The sequence below is a fragment of the Paramormyrops kingsleyae genome, chromosome 12, assembly GCF_048594095.1.
Source record: "Paramormyrops kingsleyae isolate MSU_618 chromosome 12, PKINGS_0.4, whole genome shotgun sequence".
NCBI classification, from domain to species: Eukaryota; Metazoa; Chordata; class Actinopteri; order Osteoglossiformes; family Mormyridae; genus Paramormyrops; species Paramormyrops kingsleyae.
The window spans coordinates 17680420-17696793 of NC_132808.1; the positions used below are offsets into that span (position 1 = coordinate 17680420).

At 48.0% G+C, this 16374-nt stretch overlaps 1 protein-coding gene across 3 annotated transcripts; it reads left to right on the plus strand.

The window, feature by feature from the left end:
* Window positions 1-669: 669 nt before the first annotated feature.
* Window positions 670-14341, plus strand: dtx4a (deltex 4, E3 ubiquitin ligase a). 3 transcript variants are annotated; one of them, XM_023809455.2, is made up of 9 exons: window positions 670-1134; window positions 2122-2336; window positions 4842-5757; window positions 9554-9615; window positions 9790-9951; window positions 10047-10108; window positions 10536-10856; window positions 11163-11252; window positions 12241-14341. In XM_023809455.2, the coding sequence occupies exons 2-9, from the start codon at window positions 2129-2131 to the stop codon at window positions 12466-12468; spliced, it is 2049 nt and encodes a 682-aa protein (XP_023665223.2). In that variant the 5' UTR covers window positions 670-1134; window positions 2122-2128; the 3' UTR covers window positions 12469-14341. The 3 variants fall into 3 exon arrangements, with proteins under 3 accessions (XP_023665223.2, XP_023665220.2, XP_023665221.2); XM_023809452.2 differs by lacking the exon at window positions 670-1134 and adding an exon at window positions 1171-1938; XM_023809453.2 differs by lacking the exon at window positions 670-1134 and adding an exon at window positions 1171-1631.
* Window positions 14342-16374: the final 2033 nt, after the last annotated feature.

A 16374-nucleotide genomic window follows, 5' to 3' on the forward strand; every position in this document is an offset into this window, starting at 1 on the left:
TGTTTATCATTGTTCTTTTAACACCTATATTTTTTTTAAATTTTGATTACTTTTTTTTTTTTTTACATCTGCCCCAACTTCCATATCCCGTTCCGTTTGCCTGCTTTTTATTGCCTGTGGGGGAGGGATAAGGAATATGACCCGCGTGGTTTGGGTGATCTTGTTACTTATAATACACAAGTATATTATGACGTCAATTATGGTTAGTAGCCTTTTCTTCTGACAGGTAAATAATTTGTCTAAAAATTCGATTATTTAGAATAATACAATTTAGACCTTCGTTGTTGTGTCGGTGTTTTTATTTGACTGCCTAAAACAACTAAATACCCTGTACACTTCCTTTATTTGGTTGCGAGTGGATTGAAAGTTGGGAGTGGCTGGTAATTATTTATTATCACGTCTTATCCTTATATTGCATTGTCTGGTCTTGCACTGTCTTGTCTAGGATTGCAGGGCTCTTTGTCATCCCCCGAAACTGTGGCAGAAGAATATAAGAGTTCCCCGAATACACGAAACAATAAAAAAAATAATCTGGAAACTTGGTAGAAACGGAATTGCACTGGCACCCAGCTGAACTCACTGTTGTAGGCGATTTCTTAATTGAATTTTAATATAATGTATGGGCGAGGCTTATCCAGGGCGGGACTCCAGCTATTGGCTGCTGGCTTGTTTACGCCGGCGGTGATGAGAGCCTGGCGACTTGCAGACAAGCATCTCCGGTCACTCTCACTTTCATTGACCAAAAAAATAAACATGTTCAGGGAACTATGCTAAATCCACTGGTCATTTATTATAAATCGCGATGCCATTTTTGCTTATAGAATTTGGGCTTTCCCCAGTCCACGATCCCTTTCAATATCACTGGCAGTGAAACAAGAAATTACTGGAAGATACGATTGCAGTTTTTTTTTTCCTAATGCGTGTTGCAGTGGAGTGGCAACAATATACTACTATAACCACGAGAAGCATTGCAGAAAACTGGATATAGAAGTCATATATGGAGCAGGCTGACGGAGTAACAGAGAATCCGACATATTTGCTTGTATTGCATTGGCTTTGAGTGGGGACACAACTTGGACTGGAGCAGCACACGGTCCCCTCCCCCGCCCAAAGAGGATCTGGTTTAAACTACGGGTGAATATGTTTACTTGTATATGGTGTTTTTTGGCTATGAGTAAATTAACCCGATGTTTGCATTTTAGTGGCGGATTGTTACAGATGGGGACAGCTAGGGATACAAACGCCTGAAATCAGCGTTTCTCAGTTCCCCAAACTGCGATCTTTCACATCGTCTTTTTCCTCCCCAGATTCCCATCGTTGGCAACTTTGCCTGCTTGTTGATGTGCTTCCCCTGTATTGGGTAATAAGCTTCGTTTCGCTAAATGTAACGCGAAGTCGGATGAATGGCTGATATTTAATAGTTAACCGAAAAAGACACTCTCTCGACACGGTGTCCCTTTTTAAACGACTGCCAAATAGTTTAAAACCAGACAAACGTGTTTTCATGCGTGAGTCACAGTTAGATGCACTGTGGTTTCGGTGTCTTCGCTGCTCCCTCCACCCAGATGACCGAACTGCTGTGAATTTTGGTCGCATCTCTAAGCCTGATTGCCGTTTGATACCTAGGAAATGTATGTAGCTGGTGTCTTGAAAAAGAAACGGAATCGCATGTAATAATGATACGCGCTTACCGTGTATGTGATACCGAGTTTCTGTCTTGTCTAAGGTTACAATCGCAGGACAATTAGAGAATATTTTAAAGCTACCCAAGCCAGATTATTTTTTTCTTTGTTGGTATGTGTGCAGCTAGCCGCTAATTCACGTGTGTCCTTTATGCACTTTTTATGCTTATTCGCTGGGGAAGCAATTTTTTTGTGCGTTTCGAGGGGGGGAAAGGGGGCGACGTCCAAAACAGCGGTTTCGATCCGTATCCTAAATGTGAGTTTGATTTCATTTCGGCTTTCTTATTAGCACGACAGCCTGAGATACTGGGAATCAGGTGACCCTGTTATGTGCCGATCGGGAGACGTTTGCAGAAACGCAGCGAGGCACCTTTCGTTAATGGAGGCGACCATGAACGGGAGTCCCGACTAATGAAGGGGAGGCCGACGTGTCTTGCAGGGACGGCATGTTACTGGCGTCCGCCGTGGTGGTGTGGGAATGGATGAACGAGCACGGCCGCTGGCGGCCTTACAGCCCGGCCGTATCTCAGCACATCGAAGCGGTGATTCGGAGCGACCCCCGCGGCGGAAGCGTGGTGCTGGGCCAGGTGGACACCCGCCTCTCCCCCTACATCATAGACCTGCAGTCCATGCACCAGTTCCGCCAGGACACGGGTAAGGCCTTAAAATGTGTTTTTATATATAGACACACACCATTTATTATGCTTATGTTTTATGACGGTGAGTTTTTGTGTGATGCACTGATTGTATTCCCGTGTATTACATATGCACACCTATGTTGTACATTGTTGCGTTGTTTTATTGCCAACCAAGTGTTATTTTCGGCCACTTCTGATCGTGTGACTTTCTAAAAATTAATTACACTGACCTCAGTGGAACTACAAAAAAAATGCATGTCAACTTTGTATAAACTTTATTGATCCCCAAGTGAGAATGAATCGGATGATGTAAAAAAAAAATAATGAATGATCTCTGGCGATGGAAATTTTAAGTACTCATCTGTAAAGTGGGCTTTAAACGGCTTGAATGTGACGGCTTGAAGCAGATGGGTTTTGGGTTTTCAATAAAGGAAATTCTTTCCAGATTAGAGGGGAAATTCCAAGTGCAGCTGTTCTGCTGGAGGATTGGAATGGGAATCAAGAGAATGGATAGAAACAAAATTCCCTAAATGAAACTGACTCCCAATTATACCTTTATTTTGAATTTCATTGTTTTCATTTTTGCCTTATCAGTACTGCAGCACTGGTCTCTAACCTTGGGTTAACAGTGTTGTTGTAGAAAAGCAGAATTTTAATTCTTGAAAGTATTATTAGGATCCATTTGTCTTAAACCATTATTGTTTTGTCGGTAGTGTTAACATTTTTATACTCTTAGAGGCTCTGAGATTTAGTGCATGTTTTTCCCAAAGCTGATGGTGCAGTGACTTGAGGAGGAAACAGGGTTTTGCTTTTATGGCCTCTCCCATTGTTGGGTTCGTCAGACAGATGTTGCCTCCTCGGCAGTGATGAAAGGGCTCCTCGTCGTCTTCGAGGGAATGACGGTGGCCCCAGTTTAGGAGATGTGCAGCCAGGGCTGTCAGCTTTGGAGGGAGTTAACGGGGGCGGCCTACACCCACGGGAGTAACGCAGAATGCAAGTTATGGCGAGCCGGGCTCGGCCTGTGACCCCCGCAGGAGCCAATGGTGCTGCTGTAAAGGGAGTAGGAGCCGGACAACATACACCCACTGGTCCTTTGTGTTTGCTTGGAATCATTCAGTGTCCCAGCTGGCCCAGCTGCGTGTGACAATCCCGCCCAGACAAACGCTTGCACAGATGAGCCCCGGAAGGGGTCAGGGGGTGACGGCCAAGGGCCCACCGCTAGCCCAGAATAAGCGGAACCACGCTACGTGTCTATCGCCCAGTGGTCATGTGGCATGTACAGAACAAAGAGGGAGCGCATGCAAGCGTCCAGTGGATGGGGGGGTGGGCATTAACTTGTAGGTTTTATGACATGAGAGATGGCATCAAATTCCATCAAAGTTGGAGAAGTTTGCTGAATTTTAGCCCCTGGACTTTGTGGATAAAGAAAACATTAACACAACTTTCCTATAAAGATCTGAATGTCTTCAATATTTCTTAACTTTTAATGTGGAATGTGTAGGGAAAGAACACTTTTGGCCCATGTTGGTTGTAGGAAAGCACAATATGTTTTTTTTTTTTGGGGGGGGTGCGCACTGTAGAGCCTGGGTTAGACTTTTTATTACAAATAAAGGTCTGGGTGTCTATGAAAGAAAAAAATGTTAATGGGGATCCAGTGAATGAACGGCTTTGGGGAGTGTCTGGAGTTCGGTGCAGACCACACCTCCCCCACTCGTATAAGAGATGCCATTATAAACATCCCCTGCGCCCCCCAGCCAGCCAGAAAAGAAAATGGAGAGAAAGACCAAGACTGGGAACAGCTGACTAGCTATTCATGGAAGGTAGAGATCTAGACTGGGGGGTAGGTTGGGTTGTATGTGCGGAGTATTAATGAGGCTGTAAAACTTAGACACAGAAATCATATTTCGATGTGTCTACGAAGATGTGCTCTTGTTGCACAAAAAAACATATGGCGGAAGATTTAATGTTTCGTGGCTCTGAGATTTCTCAGTCGGCCCCGTTTATTTGTCACTGGGGACGATTTCCCTGGAAAACAAATAAACTTTTCTGCAGCAAACTCCCTTCAAGGGGGTTGGGCAATGCACACCAAAGCATAGAAGTCCCGAAACAAACCAGAAGCAGACTGTTTAAAAGGGAACAAAAAAAAAATAACAGTGGGACCTTCAGTTGTCAGGCCAATGGTAAAAAATGTGTTTCGTAAGTCTGGGGCTATACTAGGAATTGGGGTACCGTTAAGGGTTGTTGAAGTTTCTCCTCAATGTGTAAATATCCATTTACATTTCACTTATTGTGGCGCCTCATGTCTCTGTAGTACTTTTGAGAGTCCTTAGGGTAACCAGCTTACATTGGACACAGATCTCTGGTCTCTTGATCTGTGGGTCTAAAGTATTTATATTTTGAAAGGATTATCATGCTACGAGCCGCAAGTGTGTTTGAGTGTGAAAGTATATATAAGCTGCACGGGGTTCCGCCTCCTCCCCCCACACTCCTTTGTTACCGCTGCCTGCACCGCCCCCTGCAGGTACCCTGAGGCCGGTGCGGCGTAGCTTCTATGACCCCACTTCAGCTCCAGGGCACGGCTGGCTATGGGAGTGGGAGAACGACTCGGGCTCCTGGACGGCGTACGACATGGAGGTGAACATCGCTATCCAAGCGGCGCGGGACCGGCAGCAGCCGTGGCTGGATCTGACGCCCCTCGGCTTCTGCTACCTCATCGACTTCCAGAGCATGACCCAGATCAACCGGCAGACGCAGCGGCGACGGCGCATCCAGCGACGCTCGGACATGGCCTACCCGCTGGTGTCCGGACCCCTGCCCCGGGCCTGGGGGGCAGCGGCAGGGGCTGGTGGGGGCACGGTCTCAGCCGGCGGCCTCCTGGGCGTCGGAGTGTCAGGCGTGCGAGGGAATGGCGGCGCCGGATACCCCAGCAGGACCCTACCCCAATCCTCCCTGGCATCCTCGCTGGGTCGGGCCTGCACTTGCCCCCAGTGCATGCTGGTCCTGAGCATCAAGACTGGGTCCATGGCTCAGACGCTGGGCCGCCGGCCCTCACAGAAACCACCCAGCCCCAAGTCTGCCACAGTGGGGCGCCCCAGCATGGCCAGCAGCCACGCACACACCTTGCCCAAGCCCCTCCCCCACTCCAAGTCGCCATGTAAAAGCTCCACACCGGGCACGGACTCCTCCGGCTCAGCCGCCCAGTCCTCAGCCCGGCCGCCTCCACCTTCTCTACCCCCTCCCCCGCCACCACCTCCTCCGCAGCCAGCCACGTCTGTCCCCATGGTGCCCACTGCTACCCTCATCACCACCGCCACCACGTCCTCCGCCACTTCGGTCCTCAGCGCCCCCGTGCCCACCCGCGCTAGCCTGGCAGGACTGAGCCGTCCCGCCCTGCAGCGCATCGCTCTGGCACAGTCCCGGGCCCTCATCGCGTCCGGGTGAGTCCCTCCACCTCGCCGCTTTGGTGACTCTTCTGGGTGATGGGTGTGGGTGTTCGGAGGCAGGGCGCCAGGGCTGGTGTAGAGCTTACGCTACGCTTGGCACTCAACCAGAAGAGCCTAAACTTTCACTGAGCTCCGGCATGACCGAGCGTGCCTTTACAATTATGGGGTGTGTTTTTCAATAGGTAGGACAATATTGACATGCCTGGAGCTGTGTTGTTTGACATGTTTATGACCGTCTCCATATGCTTAAACAGGTGTGTGACAGTCTCTAAGGCGGTGTGTGTTTCTGGGGGGGGGGGGGGGGCTCTGGGCAGGGCCATTGGGTGGGTTAGCGTGAGAGACGGAGGCAGTCTGGGGCAGATAGCTGGTTTCCGAGCAGTGACCATCTGGGAGGGATGGACCATATAAGTGAAGGAATTGGTGAGAAGCTGGTGTACGAAGGAAGATATGCGGGGGGGGGAGGGGGGGAGGGGGGGGCAGGATTTGGGGTCAGTGCGGTTCAGCCCCTCCCCGCTCCGCCCCCCGCCTGCCTTTTTTTCCCTTCTAGTACTTCGTTCCCATGATTTCTCATTCCGGGTGGGGGGGGGGACCTTCTGTGATTATTGTGTGCACAAGTCACGTTTCCGTGGAAACCTTTGTTGGCATGCCGACGCCTCATCTGAATTTGCAACACAATGCTGCTCCGCTTGGGTGAGGGGAGGTCGCGCTATTGGGTGGGGGTGGGGGCGGCCAGCTGGGGGAAGCAGTATAGACAGAAGGTGAGGCAGAGTCCTCATTGTTGGAGCTCCTCCACAGGCATCCGTGGAGGGGTAGGGGCCGTGTTTTCGGGGGGCCGGCTGAGGGGGCTCTGCCGCAGCCTCCTGCACGGTGGAGGCTTCCCCGCAGACAAAGCGTCCCGGCTGCATGGCAAGCAGCAGGACTTGTGTGTGTGAGCAGCGGGCTTCACCAGATGGGAAGGTGGCTGCCACGACAATGCGCTCAAACGAAAACAGACACCCCCCAGAAAGGTGCCCGGCATGAATATCCAAACAAAAGAGAAAACGGCAGAAGAAGTATTATTTAAAAAAAACACTTGTCAGGCAGAAATTCGCCAGGGATGAACTGTGGGAAGATGAGAGATGCAGGAATGTAAACTCTGGCAAGAGAGCCTTGACATTTCAGACTTTAGCTATAGCCTCAGCTGGTTGACCCACACTTTGGCTGATGGTCACTAAGAGGCGCTGTCAGGCTATTGTTTTTCAGTACACTGCTCTAATTGGCATTTACTGTTCACATGCTGAGCTCCTGGGCGTCCAGGCAGCACACGGGCGTTTCGAAAATGCAGAGATGTTTATTCGTCGCGTGCAGTGTGCAGTCAGACTGCAACCTGCAGTGAAATGAAACCGTAATAAAAGTAGGAATTCCAATAAAAGAACAGGAAAAAACAGGAAAATGATAATAATATATATGTAATAAGGAATCAAAAGTTATACCATAAAAGAAAAACCAGAGAGCGCAATAAAGTGCATGGTGCATAAGTATGGAGCAAGTATTAGTATTAAATTATAAAATGTTTTACGTGTACGGATAATGTGTGTTGCATAAATGGGGGGGGGGGGGGTGTCGCAGAAGCAGGGTGCTAGATATGCCCTCCACATGGGGATGGGAAAAATCTGTGTGGGTGTGTGTGTACATAGTCAGATTTCTACTGCTCTCTCTACTAGGCAGAGTAGCTGATCTCATAAACCAGAGGCTTCTCCCTGCCTGTTGTGTGAGTGTGTCTGTGAGTGTGGGGTTGTGTGTTTGTCTGTGTATCCACGTGTGTGTGAGTGTGTGTGTGCCTGTGTGAGTGTGCGTGTCTGTGAGTGTGGGTGTGTGAATGTGTGTGTGTGTGTGTGTGTGCCTGTGTGAGTGTGCGTGTCTATGAGTGTGGATGTGTGAGTGTGTGTTTGTGTGTGTATCCACGTGTTTGTGAGTATGTGAGTGTGTGTGTGTGTCTGTGAGTGTATCTGTGAGTGTGGATGTGTGAGTGTGTGTGTCTGAGTGTGAGTGTGTTTGTGTGTGTGCGCACTTTCGCTCTGGCCAGGCCCCTCTTCAGATCATCATAAACTGACCATAGTGACTACGCTTAAGCCCAGTCACTCATGGGAATCATCCTGGTAATTTTAAAGCAAGTTTGAAATGGAGCCTGTGTGGGCATTTAAACATTCAGATATGGGGGTTTCCGAGGGCCAGCAGGCAGGTGTAGGGTGAGTGTCATGGCTTTACTGTGACGACAGCAGGCCCAGTCCCTGCAGCTGGCGTTTCCCGTTCTCCTTTCAGACCCCCCTGCCCCCACCCTGCCCCCACCCTGCCCACTATGTGTGTCAGTAAGGCAGATGAGGCATGTGTTAATGCAGATAGATTAGCTGGGCTCAAATGTGATTAAGCTCTGTCACAGTCTGGCTCCCCTCTGCCCCCTCCTCTCTTGTTTACACTTGGGATTGAGAGACAGTGTAACTTCAGTATGTTTCCATTTAGCTTTAGCTTGTTAGCTGATACATAATAGTTAGCTAATGCATTTTAACCAGTTTGCTTAGCTGGACTGTCTCACTGAATTAACCTGAAACTAGGGTCAAACAGCAGGGTATTCGTTTGACGCAGGTTATCTTCAGGGTAAAAGCCCCTGTCCTTAACTGCTGTGAGACGTACTGCCTTGAATTTCGCTTCCTGGTTGTGAGCAGTGCTTAGGGAGAACACACACACGCGTGCATGAACACACCGCTAACAGTCATGCCACACTCACAAATGGGGCACATTCACGAGAAACACTGCGGTCACAACAGAAAGGGAAATATCAGCAAGCTGAATTAACCGAAATGAAGAAGTGTGTAGTTTCTAAGCTCTAAAGTAGATGACACCAAGTACAAGCCTTTTAGAATACATTTTTTTTTGTCTTTCATTGTGATACCAGTGTTTAAACTTCCTTGATAGGAAAGTTTTGAGATGTTTGCCCCTGACTTTCAACTGTAATCCCTGATAAAAAGCTTCAGTAAGTGCAGAGAGCGTATGGCTTGGGGCAGGCACGTGCGGCGATGTGACGCCATGCAGGTAATTCCCCTTCCCAGGGGTGACACTTGCCCAGCAACTCGACAGATGGAGACCCACGGATTAGCCGTTTAAGAGCCGGAGGCGGTGGCAGGGAAGAGCGGACAGGGAAGATACGGTCTGAAGAGATCACAGGCAGCGGCGAGCAGACAGGAGAGGCGGACAGCAAGCCGACAGAATAGAGAGTAACTTCTGGAAGTCAAAGTTATCTGATATTTGGTTCTGCCAGAGGAACAGAAGGGTTTTTATTCTACTCTATGCTTGAAGAATGACTGTTCTCAGATCATGCCAGTGAGTATTTAGGTTTTCCATAAAGTTCTGATTGTGACTGTGAGTTAGAGGATTCCCAGTTCGGTTTCCATCTTATCCTGCTAATGTGGCACATAGCTGTGAATGATGATGATGTCACCGGGAGTGGCAGCCTGGGTAACCAATCATGAGCCTAGGGAGGTGTTGCAGGGTTTCCCACACTGCTGAGGCTTGTAGTGTGATTTCTCAGAAGTCTGGCACAGCTTCAGTATCTGCTTCCAGTTGGTCTGGTTCAATTAGTCATTCAACCGGATGTTGAAGATGTTCAGCGTCTGATCTTCCCACTTATGGTGAAGATCTGCTTCATGACAAACATGCCTGGATGAGCTGTGTGTTATTGTGTGGCTAGCCCTGAAGGTGCTGTGTGTGTGTGTGCATGAGATGCCATTCTGACACTGTGCCTGCTGTGTTTCAGGGTGCCCACAGTCCCAGTGAAGAACCTTAATGGCTCAAGTCCCGTCCATCCTGCACTCGCCGGTAAGAGGGGGGGCGATGGGATCGGCTGATTAGTTAGCTCACAGAATCGCAAACAGCTGTGGGCAGATGGACAATGGGATGGAAGAATGTGAAATACACACTATAGAAGTCATCGGTCTTAGCTGTGCATACATGCTTCTTTGTCTCACAGTCTCCCCCTACGGTCTCCGTCAGGTATCACAGGTATCCTGATGAGTGCAGCCGCGCTTCCCGTGTGTCTCACCCGTCCCCCCAAACTGGTGCTGCACCCGCCGCCCGTCAGCAAGAGTGATATCAAGCCCATTCCCGGACTGGGCCACTGCTGCCGCAAAACCAGCAAGAAGCAGGCGCGCAAAGGTGAGGTGCCGCACAGCGCCACCTTCAGGCCTCGACGTGCCGGCGTGTGGCCGGCGTGTGGCCGGCGTGCCGTAACACTCGTCTCTGTGCTGCAGGTAGGACTCCGGAGGAAGTGGTGAAGAAGTATTTGCAAAAGGTGCGGAACCCCCCCGAGGAGGTGAGTAAGCCTGGAGTGTCTTTGCAGGAAGCTGGGAAGGAGCAAAAATGTGGATCATCTGGGGGGGGGGGGGCGGGGCGGGGGGTCCCCGAGGAGCAGGCTGAGAAAGACTGACCTAGGTTACATATAAAAATTTCCCAATTATTAAAAATATCTAAATAATAGCCTGACAAGGTAAAAACTTCACCACACAGACGGTATTAATGAGATTACCTGCAAGTCATCCCAAGAAGCACACACACATTTTAACCGTTCCCTCTACTGTAAGCCATTGTGGATAAAAGCGAATATAAATGAATGAAATGTAAGTTATAAAATTCTAGATAAAGTGCTTTACGTTGCCTTAAAATCTGGAGCTGCCTCACGTTTAACTTTGGTAAAAAGTACTGAGTCCTACACCCTGTCCTTTCACTGTCTCTCACCCCAGGACTGTACCATCTGCATGGAACCCCTGGGGGGCCCCTCTGGGTATAAAGGCCCCGGCGTGGGAGGGGTGTCACGGGGAGAGTCGGTGGGCCGCCTGGTGCAGTGTGGCCACCAGTACCACCTGCAGTGCCTGGTCGCCATGTACAGCAACGGCAACGGAGACGGTAGCTTGCAGTGTCCCACCTGCAAGACCATCTACGGCGTGAAGACGGGCAACCAGCCGCCCGGCAAGATGGAGTACCACGTCATACCCCACTCGCTGCCCGGCCACCCCGACTGCAAGACCATCCGCATCATCTACACCATCACTCCTGGCATCCAGGTACCAGGGCAGGCTTGCTCGGTTCATTTGAGGAGTACAGGCGATAGTGATAGGATAAAGGAGAGTGGGAATGTCTAGATGGGCGGAGTTATCATGCGCTGTCGATCACTGCCGGGGAACTAGCCAATTGGAAGCGAGTCTGATCTGCTGGTGATTGGCCGCCCATGATGATCCCACTCACTGGGTTGTTGAGAGGGATTCTCTGTCTCTTTCACTTGCACAGACACTTTGAGGGTTTATGGTGGGTATATATAGTCTTTAAAGCTGAAGTATCAATATCTAACGTACCTGTTTCTCCCTCCACAGGGTCCGGAGCACCCTAACCCAGGAAAGCCCTTCACAGCCAGGGGGTTCCCTCGACACTGCTACCTCCCTGACAGTGATAAGGGCCGCAAGGTAGGACCCCCGTTTCGTGGGCGTCTCCCTCACGACATCCAGCAGGTACAAGCACAGTTAAGGCCAGTTCATACTTCACTATTCTGCGTGTGCTTTCGGGCCATGTCCGGTGTAAGTAACTTAAATTTCATCATCAGGGGTTTGCGCCGGAAAGCTGCGGACGGTGCATCTATAGCCCATATATTTTTTTGTCTACTGCTCATGTGCAAGATAATTAACTAGGTATTTCCAGTAGGTGGCAGCATTGACTTTCACAGAGCAGAGGTCAGCCAAGAGAGAGTAGAGGAAGAGTACTCACTGTTGTAGTAGTAGTTATGGTGAGGATCTGTACTGATTGGAGGTACCCGCTTATCTAAATATTTCATATGGTCCAGACATTCTACCCGGATATACAGCATTTTTAAAGGCAACACTATTCCAGAATCTTGAAATCTTGGTGATTTACTATTGGCTGGGGGAGTCCTCGACAAATTTTGTCGTATTTCAAAAAACAGAGGTATGCCTTAATGGGTCTGGGTCATTACGTTAATACCTCCCAACCTAGAATAACATAGAAAGTACACTGCTTGTATTTGTGTTTGTTGCAATACATCTGCCCTCGGCTGGTCTGGTGGAGTATCACTGCTGTATGCATGCACTGACCACAGCCATCCCTGCCTGCCAGCCAATGCAGTGTGAATACAAACTGTCCGCAGCTGCTCAGATCCTCAGCAGTAAGGATCCTGCGAGCCTGAGAAGCGCACACAGAAAAGTGAAGTATGAAATAGGCTTTAAAGAACTGGATTTATGCACCATCTAGATTGCTTGGTATTGCCTTCAGAGGCTTTCAACCAAAGTGACAGTGACAATTTGATTCTTTTATGGAAGAATGGTTCCTTAAACATCGCTCCCCCTGCTGGCCCTACACAATTGCAAACCATTTATAATAGTCTTGAGTGCATTTCAAGTAGTGTTTAGTTCACTGACACCCCCCCCCCCCCTTTTCTAGGTGCTTCGCCTCTTGCTGGTGGCCTGGGACCGGAGGCTGCTCTTCTCCGTGGGAACCTCCAGCACCACAGGCGAGTCCGACACCGTCATCTGGAACGAGGTGCACCACAAGACCGAGTTCGGCTCCAACCTGACGGGCCACGGATACCCGGACCTGGGATACCTGGACAACGTGCTGGAGGAGCTGAGGGCACAGGGCATCACGGAGGAGGACAGTCTGAATGACTGAGAAGAAGCATATAGGAGTTCGGACTCTGTCGCTGTATGTTAATGTCTGTGACCGACATTCTTGGGGGTGGGGGGGGGGGGAGATCACTACACTAAAACTGGCATGCAGGTGATGCAACACCAGTGTACGGGGATAGGAGGAGGGACGCTCAGTATAACCACTGCTTACATGCAATAAATGAGCAGCAGAGTGGGTGGGATTAGGTTCCAGTACTAACTAACAGTTAGAGAGGGTACTATGGTAATTAGTAATAATGATGAGATGATAGAAAAAGGTATGTAGAGAGATGAGGACAGATTTCAGGTAAGAAAGCACACAGGTGGATGTGATGGAAAGGGGATTATGAATCCCGGTGAGAAGAGTGAGGGTAACAGAGATGGTGAGGGTGAGAGAAGGTTTAGGGTAGGTTAGACACTAAAGCTTTAAGGTTTGTTACTACTGAGCCAGAGACTTAAACTATACTGACCAAAACTCTTTTACTCCAAATGTTGCGAAAGGCCATAGATGCATTTCAGCATGTCTGTTTATTCGATAAGTACATTCCTTTTTGTTTAACACAAGTTAATTATGATTTGTAACATGTAACCGAGTCGTACCATGAATAGTTAACTTGTCTTATTTCTTTCGTTTATTCTAATTTGAGTCAAGTAGAGTGATATGTTTAACTGCGGAAATCCTTCACTCTCGGTGCTGTGACGGACAGGATGTCACTTTGCCGGTGTTGAGGTTTGTGAAGGGTGTTAGACTCTTTAGTATTGTGTCAGATGGTGACAGTGCAGGGGGGTTGGGGGGTGTGAGCATTGGAGGTACTTGTCAGAGTTTTTACGTGGAAAAACTCGGGAGTTGCCTCCGTCGGTCCCATTCGAGGCTGGAATGAGGCAGCGTGCGAGGCTGCGTCACGGTTTAGACACAAGATTGAACAGGTGACTCGGGTGTGAACGAGGACCTTCGCACGTGCGTGTGGCGTGGCAAAATACGGGCAGGCCTCTAAAGTTGGTCCTGTGCTCTTATTGGCATTTATAAACCGTACTGTTGAACTGAGGCACGAGCTCAAAGCTGCTTTGTAATTTAGCCTCAGAGGATTCAACTAAAAAATGTATTCAACTCTGTAAAATTTTCGAAGTAGTCGGTTGCTTAAGAAAAGCTTTTTGAATGCTTCCCACGTGCTGAAACTGTCCCGTGCCAAATCTGCCTGTAGTCACCTGTCCAGTCTGTTCCTGTTGGGTCTTTGAAGGACCCGCTTATGAAGATGTACTGCTACCAGTATGTGTGTGTTTTGTACATGCATATGTAGGCATACATTTATATACAGTGTAGCTACACCAATTCGCATGAAAACCATGTTTTTGAGGTACACGTTACATGATATGCACTCTTATCATTTATCATGATAAACTGCTTTTTGTAGAATTCTTTTTTAAATTGTGTTTTGAGTGTAGGTACAGCTCTTTATAACTGTGAATAGACTGTTTCTGTAACGTCATCTCATTCACAACACTTCGGGAGTTTTGCAGCAGAAACAGCCAAGACTGGTTTTTGCACCTTTTTTGTGTACGAAATTGCTATAGTTATGTATGTGACTTTTCATTGTGAAAAGGTTTTACTGCTAAGGGTGTGAGGCACCCGGCCCATTCGGACTGACCCCGACAGCCCGTAGCGGTTTACCTGATCCTTCACCTCGGGAAGGGCTCCCAACTCGGGCTCCTCATCGTTTCTCAAAAAAGTTTGTTTTTAAATGGCGAGGTTGGTCCTAAAAGGCCAGAAGAGTACGAGCAAACAGATACACCATGTAAACAAAAGGACATGTAAGTCAAATATTTGCTTAATTATTCAATGAAACTATGGGCAAAAAATAAAATGTTAGAGGACTGTCTGAGGAAGTCTTGTCCTTTTGTCTTGAACACCAAAGGAGGCCAGAGCAATGTGTAAACTCTTGTTTATTTCAAACAACTGCTCAGTGTATCAAGTTCTACCTTCATAGGAGTATAAGCTTGGTGATCTAATCTGGGCTTGAAAGTTTGATCCTATCGGTGGACTTCCAGCTGAATGACTGGTGGAGCTCAGTTGTTACCTGAAAAGATGCAGAAGTGGAAGCATGTTCTTCTAGGCTATGCTCCTCAAAAGGCTTCTAGAAGTTTGCGTCAGATACTTGAAGCTGTCACTCCGTCTGTGGTTGGTGTGCTGCAAGACTGTCTTGACTAAAGCCTTCTCCCTTAGTAATTCATGTAAATCTGCATATAACACTGTTATAACTGCACTAAGATACCTATGGAACTGAGTAACTTGATACCGTTTCAAAACTCCTTAAAAATTCTGATGTTTAATGATACCAGATTGCAAATGCTTCATATGATGCTTTTTAAGTTGAATATTAAAGAGTCAAGTCAGGGCGCATGCACTGGTGCAGCACGTTGCTGCGCCCACCACACAAAGAAATATCTCGCCCACCCCCTAGACTGATGGGGTCTAGTCCCATCCTCTGGAAATGACCATCTACCTGCCGTGTTACGTGGGCGTCCCCTTGGCCTGGTCCAGCTGCTCAGGTCGTCAGCAGTAAGGATCCTGCGAGCCGGATCACCCTCCGGGAATTGCGCCACATGGTCATAATGCTGTAACTGACACTCCCTCACAATGTAGGTAATGTGTCTCTTTTGGGACTCCCTGAACAATCACCCCCATACTCTCCCAATGTATCTACTAACTTCATAGGAAGAGTCACCAGAGACATGAATGTCACTGCCAAGGTAAGTGAAACACCTGCATGAGGTTGACATTCTCTCTGCTGACAACTGACAAAGAGGTCATTAAAGGCCTGATTCTTGCTTTTGATCCAGGACACTCCCAAACACTCTTTTCATACTCTCGTGGTCACTGGGATGGTAGCTATTCAGTTGATGGAGGTTTGATGTTTCTCTCGTCTTGGTTGGCACCGACCAACAACATATTTTGCAGACCATCTTAATCTGCACTTCACCGCTTTTAAAATATCCAAAACGTTTCCATATTATTGACGTAGTGACCTTTTTGTCAAGAATTTCCTCATCTTTTCCAGATAACGCAAGTTCACTCTCACTGTCGCTTTGCTATCCTTCGCCGGTTCTATTCGTTCTTTTTCCTGGAGCCGTCTTTACTTCGACATGCAAGGCAAAAAACCGCAGACTGACTGGCTGTAGTTATGTTTATATCTGCTGTGTGATCTATCCATGTCTTGTAAAAATTGGAGAAGTATATCATCATTATATACATAAATTTTATCGCAATCACTTTTTAAGATCGGCTAATTGCCGCCTAGCCTGGATGGGATATCCTTCCATCTCAGGTCGCGCAATCATACGCAACTTGAATTTAAACACGACAGTTAGCCTAAATCAATATCTTTGTACAAAACTCTCCAATTGTATAACCATGCAGTTGTGAGATTTATTTTTTCAGTCAAAATTTAAACAATGATCTACCCATAATCATAAACATTTGTCTGACCTCCCAACACAGGCTTTACTGTTGTGAATTAATTTGAATGATTTGTTTTAAAAATAGAAATGGGCTTACTCCAGACCTTCAGAATCCGGATGGTCCCTACTATCCTTTGTATTTTGTCCGGCGTGATCAGGCAGTCCGAACAGGTTAACATATGAAGCTCGTGATGGGAAAAATAACCGTCTAATAGGGTCAAGTTGTTAAACATATGATTTTTTTCTTGGACTTCATTCACATGACAGTCTGAAACAATTTAGTTTGTCTTTCTAGAGGTGCTTTCACACCGCCGGATGTTTTTTTTCTGGAACCAGAACCTTTTTCTGGGACCAGGGACTTTTGTTGCCTTTACACCGCAGGAACTCAGCCCAATTGTAGTTCCTCGGAGGCAGTTCCAGACTCCGTTATTAGTACCTACTGCAGACTAGGTAT